Here is a 10,663-nt window from a genome sequence, read left to right on the forward strand (position 1 = left end):
ATGTTATTGTTGAAGTTTGAGCATGTTATCACTTATATTTTCAGAAACACGAAAGATAAAAAAAAAGCATTGAACAATTAGAATTTAGCTGTGAATATTTTCGGTCGACACTGACGCATTATTAGTCAGTTAGGAAGAGCGTGCTTTGAACCTACGCGCCAGGACCGTCTATCGGGCTGTATGAGTTATCACGTCCGTAGAAAAATGTATAGGTATTCGACAAAATACATTTCTTGTGTGGTGATCGAACTCGCGTCTCCCGCAAACAAAGCGAAGGGTCTGGTCCTGACTGCACAGACACTAGTACTAGTAATAAAGGCTTCGTACAATTTCGCTTACTAAATATTGATGAAGAGAGAAGCAGAGGAAAGTAGAAAATGCGATCAAACTTAAAGGGTTCAGGGAGCAAATAGCATAATAAGTCACAATCTTCCATTCGCAATTTTAAAATTATGATCTAATGTTTGCCTAATATAGTATTCCATCAAGATCTTTTTATTTTAAAATTAGAAACGGTTTATGTCATGACACTAGAGACACTGTATTATTTCAAACTGTTTTACGCGGCAATAGCAGTCAGCACTAGTCCATATGATCACGGAAAAGAAAGTCTATAGTCTTCGATATTTTCCCTGTGGCTGTAGTCGTTACTACCCTAAGTTCTTCAACTGCCTGTTCTATGGAGTTAAAACGCACATGGTCACAATAACAGTTCTATAAGGATGTATAAAGAAAAACCATCTAACCGTCTGCAAAGAATGGCACGTGGGACTGGTGAGAAAAGATGTAATTCTTAGACCGGTTTGGGCTAACTGACGTGAAAAAATGTTCAGTGACTATGATCACCAAAGTATTATATTATTGTTTTATGTTTGGAAAGAGTTTTAAAACACTTGCAACACAATTAGGCCATACAAGTGCCGAGGGTTAGAGGAGTTACAAGAAAGTATTTAACACAATAAAGGACGAGGAGAAATCAGGACGCTAGATGTTAAATAGGAAAAAAGGGAATAAACCTTATAAAGTACCCGCTAACCACCAACAAAGTGTTTTGAAATCTAGAACGTTCAATAAATTTGCTTAAGATGCCACTGGTCCTTCTAGACTGTGCCAAAATCAGTGCAACGATAACACTCGTTTTGAGTGACCTGTTTTTAGAGGCTACAATAAATACGGTAACAGGTAACAATGTTGTGGCCTTGCTGTCTCTGTGAAAATGGTCCAGATGACAGATTGATGCTACCGAAGGATAAGAGGCTTTCTCCTTGCTGTCTTTGTTCATGATTGATTTCTTCTTAGCCCACCGGGTAAAAACTGATCCGAAGCAAGAGTGAGGAAAATGGGGCTGGGGAATGGGGGAGCGCAGGGTTGGCGACAAGCGAGGGCAGAGATCAGAGAGGAAGAATGAAAAACAGGCAAAGAGAGGGAAGAAAGACGCAGAGAAACAGACATTAAGAAAAGCGCAGACAAAAAAGAAAGTAGACACAGATGCAAAGAGACAGACAGACAGACGTCCTGATAGATACCTAGCAGTCGAACTCGGTTTGAATCCCGAACGGGCTATTCTTGAAAGAGGAATGTTTACAATTTCAAATTCTCATGGCTCTTTATACTTTGTGCAGTTGTAAAGGAAATAACAGTACTGTTTTTTGAAAGCATCTAGGACCCCTACCATATCATATCGTGCCACCCCGTACCATACCGTACAGCACCGTGCCGTATCGTATCGTACCGCATCGTATCGTGCGTGCCGTGCCGTGCCGTGCCGTGCCGTGCCGTGCCGTGCCGTGCCGTATGATACTGCTTCATGATAATAATGTGGTATTTACTACAGGGTGGCCGCAAAAAAAGTCTGTCTACATTTCCTTAACAATGTCTACATTTATAAACGTGTTGAAATGTGATAGTTCCATAGGACGTCGTTATGGACACAAAGTGTGCACATTTCACGTCCATATTTTTCAATGATAATGTGCCTTAGCACACTTAAAGCATTACGCCTGAATTCAGAAAATGTGAGCTTCAATCGTTGTCAAGGAGACGACAAACCTCAAGGGCTGAAAGGAATACCAGTAATACAAAGGATTTAATCGAAGAATATCATGAAATGTCAGCGAGACAGCTGATTCGTCCGATAGGCAACCTGAAGCAAGAGTCCATCCAGAGAATATTGCGACATGATCTGCATCCGTATCGTATACCAGTAAAACAAAAACTGAACCATAAAGACATCGCATCACGCACCGACACGAGTTAGCGGTTCGTTTATCAGTTTGACAGAAACTCAGATTGAGTGAACGAAACAGACGTACGGTCTTCGGATGAATTACGGTTTAATTTAAGTAGACAAATCAAATCTTAAAAAGTCTGTAATCTGGATCAAACACCCTACCGATTTGTGTCCTTGAGCGCCCACGTCATGCGAAGAGACGTGCACAGCCTGGGTGGCACTCAGTAGTTATGTAATTATTGATCCACTCTGGTTTGAGGAGAAAAGCAAGACCACCAAAGAGACAATTATTGAAAGGTACGTCACAGTCCTTTCAACAAATCCGAGAAGTGCTTAAGGAGGAGGCAGCAATAAGAAGCAGCAAAGTTTCAGCAGATTGAAACCACATCCCTTACAACCAATGATTCCATAGACTTGACTCCACAATAATTTCTTGAATCAAGTCATCAGCAGCACAACGATTTGCGAGTGGCTTCCTCACAGCCCGGACCTGAACCTGTTTGATTTTTTAAGGCGGTTTCATATCGACAGTGTTTACCAGCAACACTCTTAAACAATTAACACATTGAAAGAGAACATTACCAATCAAATTCGCTACGCTGACCTGCAAGCACAAGTGCGGGCAAGTGATTCGTTGCTTTAAAAAATGAGAGCATGAATGTTTACCGTCAGAGGGACAAGTTGTTGAGCACATCACTTAAAAGCATCTCTTTGATTCGAATTTTTACAAAACGTTAATGTTAATTAATGTAGGTGTAAAAACTGTTTAAATTATTGATTCAAAAGTGTCAAGGCTTTTTACTGAGCATGTCAACGTGTTACAAATTTGCTGCATCAATTGCCAGGTTTTCTTTTTACTCGAAAAACTCAAATTTTGGTGGGGGGTTTTAAAGTACCCATTTAAAATGCCTTGTTCAATTTGTTTTACAATTTTGACACACCTTGTTCAAATAAATAGATTTGAAAATTCCAAAGTTCTTATTTGAATACGTAAAAATTGTTTGACTTATTTGAATTTTAATGCGGACATATTTTTGCGTCACCCGGTGCAATATCTTCGGGAAGTTGGAAATTCAAAATTCAATTAAGGTTGTTGGTTTAACTAGCTCTAGCAAACTGATACTATGCACATCGTATTCGAATTATTGGATGGACAAAGAAAAAAAAAAGAAGATTTTACAGTTGAAAACAATTTCGTTGACAGCAGAATTGATTTCTCCGAGTATTTTTTCCAGCAGTGTCAGCGATACACACGTGGGAACACATCTCGAACCGGAGAGTAATTATGACACACACTCGACGTCCATCAAGATCTGCTGCAGTAGCAGTACTGCCTGATCTGACGGTTCTTGTCGAGGATGCAGGCCGGGTCGTCTCCGTATTTATTGATCCTGCTAATCTCTTTCTCGGTCAAGTCAAAGCTACCTTTGATTACGTCTTGGGTGACGGTCACCTCGAAATGACCCCCGCCGGGCGTCGTTATAAAAGTCAGCTGGTAGAGCGCCATTTCGTTTTTATTTTTGTCGCTCATGTCGATGGCATATATCCCCCCGTTCGAGTCAGTTTTCTTGAATTTCAACACTTCCGCTCTCGTTTCCAGCTTGGTTGCCATGGTGACGTTAGCGACGGCCAGTAAGGCACAGTAGGAACGGTACTCCTTCGTGAAACCGTTGATAGTCAAGAGAGCGGTGCCCAAGGCCTTCACAACGTCCTTGTCACCCACAGGCACGTTTTTCCACGCCAGACATGCGCACCAGTGCGGGGCTATATCCGCGTGCTCACACGAGCGCTCCAAAGGAATCTCTTTGAACAGACTGATGCCGCGGGCTAACACATTTCCCTTTCCGGCACCGGAGAACTTTAAGAAATCTTTAAAGGTTTCGTGCAGGTCAAAGGGCGTGGTCAGTCGTTTGGTGTTGGTTCTGAGGTTTCTCATGGCGTCTGGATACTTGCGCTCGAACCAAGGCGGGAAGAGGAACGAAAAGTAGGGCAGGCGTTCTTCCTGCTTGCCAGACCATGTCGATCGTACCTTATTGTACCTGGCTCCGTGGTCTCCCATCAGAATGAGGACTGTCTGATTGAGGTACCCGCCATCGTGTAGGAATTTCACCACGTCTCGGATATCGTCGTCCATCTGAAACGAAACATAATCCTTGTAATTATGTGGATACTTGAATACACAATATGCCGTGAACACGTAAATACGTATAGCACCAATAAATATGTATGAACTCGTACAACATGCATACATTAAAAAAGAATACTTTTGAGCATCTTTCGGAAATTGTTTGTTGTCATTGTAGATTAACATTTATCGACCTTTCAACTCCTTCTTCGACTTAGCTCTCTTTCTTTCTTTTTCGAACTTTTGCTCCCCCTCCCCCCTTTTTCTCCCTGCCCCACCCCCATCCCTTCTCCCCTACCCATGTCTCTCTCTTTTCTCTCGTTCTCTCTCCCTCTCTCTCCCTACTCCCATTCTCTTCTGTGAAATGTTGGTCAGAGTATGTTCTATTTTCGAGAGAAATTGAGATTCAACAGCTGTTGAACGTTCCTGGGAATTTCCAACACTCACAAATTAGTAGAAAGAAACAAACCACTAAACGAACCTATTATAGTGCGATTAAAAATTCGTGGCGCAAAGCATCCTCAAATATCTCTTTAACTGGTAAATCAATGCCACGCATGCTTTGCACAGAAGTTTGTATCAAATTTTCTTAACTTAATCACATTTTCCCACAACAATTGAGGCTAGATTCAAAACCTTTTCTTCATAAATTTATATAAAATAATTTAAATCTCAGTCATGCAAAAATGGGATTCTTTACAGCACTTCCCGCTTTTCTCACGCATTTTGCATACGCATATATGGCTAACGTCATAGCTCACCAATGACACTTTTTAGTAGCAAAATTTGCTGCAAGAAATTACTTTTATAGTGAAAACATTTTTGCTCTAAAGGTTATCAAACATGCGTTCAATAAACATAGTGTCGAGATTAGAAAAAAAATGATGGACTTGCTGTTAAAAGTGATATTGCCACAGCTGTAAACCTTTTAAAATCTGTAGAAAGCAACCACTCGGATTTTTAAAATTAATATTTAATAAGGAATTTTCTCGAACACAACTAACAAGCGTTTACAAATTGATACAAGTCATAGTGCAAAAACTGGCGAGTACATGTTCGATAGTTTAGGAGATATTTGACAATAATTCCGCTACGGATTTGTGACAGCACTATAGGATTTACGCTGGTATATTGATTCCCATGTCAATCACTGAGGTCCATCTCCGACAGGACATAGCCGAATAGAAGGTTCATATAAAGTGTCTTTCTCTTGGACAGAACATCAGACCGAGCTGAGGCTCGAACTCTGGAACCGGCAATCTGACGATTACGGGCCCGGTAGCCTAACCTACAAAAGAGATGAACAAAGAAGAGTGGAAAATAACAGCAAGGGCCCACCAATCATGAAAGAAGAAGTTATCAAGGCACTACGAAAGATGAAGAATGGGAAAGCTGCGGACAACATTACCACAGAGATGAATAAAGCGTTAGAAGAACTTTGGAGTCACCACACTGACAAAACTTCTTAACAACATGTATGACACTGGACATATTCCATCAGACTTGTCAAAATCTATCTTCATAGCTTTACCAAAGAAACCTAATGCAAACGAATGTGAAACTCATCGTACCATCAGCCTCATGAGCCACATAACAAAAATACTACTCAGAATAATTATGATGAGAATACGAAATAAAATTCTCCCAGAAATAGCCCAAGAACAGTGTGGATTTATTGAAGGCAAAGGCACTGTAAATGCCATATATTATTTATATTATCAGAACAACAATAGAACGCGCCCTAGAAGTTCAGAAAGATTTTCATTTATGTTTTATAGACTACACTAAGGCATTCGACAAAGTTATGCACGACAAGATTATCGACATGCTGGAAGTCCTCAATATTGACGGGAAGGACTTAAGAATTATCAAGAACAAGTACTGGGATCAAACTGCTGCAATGAGAATAGAAAACGACATCAGCGAATACATACATTAAAAGAGGAGTCAGACAAGGATGTGTACTTTCTCCAGATTTGTTCTCTCTGGATAGTGAAAATATCATGAGACACATAGAAGAAATGCCAGGTATCTCGATAGGGGGGCATAATATAAACAATCTAAGATATGCAGACGACACAGTCCTAATAGCAGAAGATGAAGAACACCTACAGAATCTATTAAATGTCATCGTCAAAGAGAGTGACAACATGGGCTTATGCCTAAACATCAAGAAAACCGAAACAATGGTGATAAGCAGTAAAACTCAAACCCCAACAAGCAATATCAAAATCAATTATACAACTCTCAAGCAAGTACAACATTTTAAATATTTGGGAACCATGATATCATCAAATGGGAGATGTCACACCGAAATTAAAAGCCTCATTTGCCAAGCAAAATCAACCTTCCACAAAATGAAACAGATACTAACAAAAATCAATCTGTCACTTGAAACGAGAAAAAGAATACCGAAAAGCTACTTCGAGCCAATCCTGTTACACGGGTGCGAAGCATGGACAATCGATAAACAGCTGGAAATAACAATTGTGACGACATAGCTGTGGTTCATAAGATGCATGCTACGTATCCCATGGACAGCTAGAAAAACAAATGAAGAAGTCTTGGTTGAAGCAAATTGTAGAAGACAGCTTATGACGAATATAAGGAAGCGACAAGCAAATTTCTTCGGACACACAATGCGGAATGAAGTATTGGAGAATATTGTAACAACAGGCAAGTTTGATGGAAAGATGGGCAGAGGCAGACAGAGGGAAAAGATACTGAACAAGATGACAACATGGCTAGGAGCAGCAAGAACAACAGACACAATTGCTGCAACGCAAGACGAAGTGAAGTGGAGGTCCATGATCGCCCACTCCAGTCGGCAAGGCACCGGGTGATGAGCCTAACCATGTTTATAAAACATTAATAGGACCCCTTCTAAGAGAAAATGCAGATTTTTTTGAAGCAGATAACTTGTTCTCTTGTTACTTTGGGTTATTTTGAAGTCGATAAGTCTTTCTCAAAGGTAAAGGTAAATGGCTATCATATTATGTCTCGAGATGTGTCCTTTAACTTTAACAAATCCTTTCGGTTAACCAGAGTCAGTGGGTAGTTGGCAGGTGCTCTGGTGTGGTTTGCTCCTTCTTTCCTATCAAACATTTGCCATCCTTATATCTCATCCTTCTATTTTGTGTTTGTTACTCTGTTATAACACCCCTAATCTTTGCCACTCATATGACTTCTAAAACTCACCTGAGTCATCAGATTATTATCGTCATGACTCATGTCAGTGATGAAGTGGAACAGAAATTTCCTCTGCTGCCGGTACATGAGGAAGATGTCTCGGAACCAGTTGAGCCACACTTTGCTCTGAGTCTGAGAACCCAAGCAGTGCGAGGTGAAGCGCTTGAAAGTAGGCGTGGCCGCCAGGTAGAAGGGGCGGGGATAGAAGTCGGTGGGCTGATCTTTAAAGCCGAGCATACGCCAGTTGAAGGGGGCGCTTTTAGGGGCGGCATTCGCCCATGACGTCAAGTAGCCCGCCTTTTTCATGTCGTGCCAGATGAAAGGGAACTTGTCCAGGGTGGTGGCGCCCTTAAAATTTACTCTGGTGAAACAGAAAGGTGTACGGTCGAACCAGATTAACAACGATGTCTAAACAACAGCAAGTGATTCCACACCCCCTCCCCGGGCTACAAAAAATTGTCTCTAAATTATGGAAGTAAGAAAACTTATGGGTAGAGTCTTGCGTTAGCAGGCACAAATCTGTCTCCTATAACCCTTCCTCCCTCCTTTCCCCTTTCAACTTTTGAAAAATAATTCCCCCATTCACATGAATAGACTCATAGACTGTACTAGCTGGGCCCCCTTTCGATGAAAGGAATGATCGGTGCATTAACATAACTGGATATCATTGGTCTACTACATTTACACTCTACTGGAATGGAGCAATAAATCTTGAGAGAAAAGTGACACATGTGTTTCCAAGTTGCCAAATATATAATAGAAGCATAGATTGATTCTCTATTCCGCTTTCGTGGTTGTATAGAAGCGTGTTGATTGTTTCCAGTAGCAAAAAAAAGAATTTGACAAAGGAGTCCAGAAAAAGCGACGGTGGGCATCAAACGAAAGGATCACAGTCGAATTTAGCACCAAGTAAAAAAAAGAAAACATGATTCTAGATCTATACGGGTCGCACAGTTAAAATAGTGCTCAGTATTGCGCGATAATGCGCGATAGTATCGAACGGAAGTGCGACTTGAAATAAACCAAAGATAGTACAAGACAAGATGGGCCACTTCTCTCTTTGAGCCAATTAAAAAAGTGTCCTCAAAATTTGGTGGCGCCCTCTTCACAAAAGCGCACTCTTTGCGAACAGAGTTACCCTACTTGAGTTTTAAAAAATCAAAGTGAAACTAGCAAGTTTTGGGATAAATTTCGGAAGAACGCTTTTTAAAAATGGTTACGCTGACAAAAAACCTCTTCCGGAGGAAAAGGAGATGGTTTTCTTCGTTTAATTTGACTTTAGAATGAAGGGCGAGAGGTCATTAAAATAAAATAAAAACTAAAACTCCCCACTGAACGTACCCGAACTGCTGATGAACAGCAGTCGATCTGCGCACGCAAGGAGGTGCTATTCCTATTCTTCTTCTGGAAAAACGAAAGAGAGCTTCAAAACAGACTGCAGCGCCATCTGAAGCAAAGAGCATACTTCCTGCGGACACTTTTTAGGCTGAGTGGCCCATCTTGTCTTGTACTATCTTTGAATAAACAAACCTGGCGGTGAAATAAAGAAATTTAGCTTTTTGCAGCAAAACTGTCTTAAAACTGGAAAAAAAAACCGAAGAGTGTCATGATCTGGGGAATATTTTAAAGAATCTTTTGGCGAAAACTGCATGTCGATCGATGAAGCCATTAAAAAGCCTTTTGAATAGCAAGATTCGGCCACCACAAATAGATTATAGATGATGGTAAATTACAAGTGATGTACGCCCCCTTCAACACTTCAAATCATCCTTTATTGTGTTGTCCTTAAATTGCTTTTCTTTTGTTTCATTTGTAAAATGTTGTTCTTTGTTTTGTTTTTTGTTTTGTTTTTTGGGTTGCAGTTGTGTTTTTTTGTGTTTTTGTGTTGTTGTTGTTGTTTTTGTTTTTTTTGGGGGGGGGTTGCTTTCCAATCTCTGATTCGTTGCGCTGTGTAGAGTTTGTTGTTTTCAAATACCCGCTTTCGGGACACAATGAGGTTAATTTTTAAAAAACTGAGTTTTCGCAAGAAGAAACAAAAATGAAAGGGGGGGGGAATAATATACCAAATAATGTCGTTTGCGTGAAAACATTGGTTAAAAACTAAAATGAAATAATTCGAATTCATACTCTTTATGTGTCTAATATCTAAGTACATTGGCTTGAAGGCAACTGACAAAACGGTTCGTTTAATACAGTGGGTGGTTGGCGGGTGCTTTGGTGTGGTTTGCCCCTTCTTTTCTAACAAACATCTATCGTCCTTATCTCTCCTCCTCCTTTTTTATGTATGTTACTCTTTGTAACACCTCTAATCTTCGGCACTTATATGACCTGAGTTGCAAGTGCCGTAAAACTCTTACTAAAACTAAACTAAAAGCTATGGGAACAAAACGCTGTCTGCTTTCTGCCTGTCTGTGTGTTTGTCCACCTGCTCGTTAACTGGTTATCAACCAGATACTCTAACGTCGCTTTTTTTCTAGATAAAACAACCGACTGGCAACGGCAGTCTTTCCACTGACCAGTACAGAAGACGACGAACATAGAAAATCGAATGTGCGCTCACTGACACTAAGTTTTTGCAACGCACACCCAACTAATGAGTCTTATTAGGTGCTACAAACATATCAATTGTGTGACAACGCGGAGGAATCAGGCGATCCAGCGTCAATTTTTAAGCATGTGGAGTTACTGGTATAATATTATAGCTTGTTCATTTGTCTTGCTTTCAATGAAAAAAAAATTCCATCTATCGTAACAAGTCGAGATATTTGCAATAGAAGGAGATGGGGTAGAATTGCTACAAAATGGCCGCGAAAGTTTGATGATTTCCTTGGCTTGAGAGTCCTTGGAAACTGAAAATTTCTTCTTTTTTGTGCCTTTAAACGGCGTTTTTTAAAGAAAAATCCACACAGAAACGTATTTTCAAATGGATATAAAAAGTGTTGAGGAAAAAAAATCTCAGAATATTTGTGTCACTGTCTAGTTGATATATTTGTACATTTATAGAAATATGGGGGGAAAGTAAAAGAGAGAAAGAAGGAAAGAAAGGAAGAGAGAGAGAGATAGAGAGAGGGGGGGAGGGAGAGAGATAGAGAGAGAGACAGAGAGAGAGAGAGAGGGGG

General features: G+C 40.4%; 1 protein-coding gene across 1 annotated transcript in view; it reads right to left on the reverse strand.

The window, feature by feature from the left end:
* Nucleotides 1-2,316: 2,316 nt before the first annotated feature.
* LOC101850422 overlaps nt 2,317-10,663 on the reverse strand; it is a 53,213-nt gene continuing 44,866 nt past the window's right edge. The window contains exons 3-4 of the mRNA XM_035970553.1: nt 7,554-7,905; nt 2,317-4,364 (exon numbers count right to left, since the gene is read on the reverse strand). Coding sequence (XP_035826446.1) covers nt 3,537-4,364; nt 7,554-7,905 — 1,180 coding nt within the window. The 3' untranslated portion in view covers nt 2,317-3,536. The remainder of the gene's footprint in view (nt 4,365-7,553; nt 7,906-10,663) is intronic.

Source organism: Aplysia californica, unplaced genomic scaffold (genome assembly GCF_000002075.1).
Source record: "Aplysia californica isolate F4 #8 unplaced genomic scaffold, AplCal3.0 scaffold00284, whole genome shotgun sequence".
NCBI classification, from domain to species: Eukaryota; Metazoa; Mollusca; class Gastropoda; order Aplysiida; family Aplysiidae; genus Aplysia; species Aplysia californica.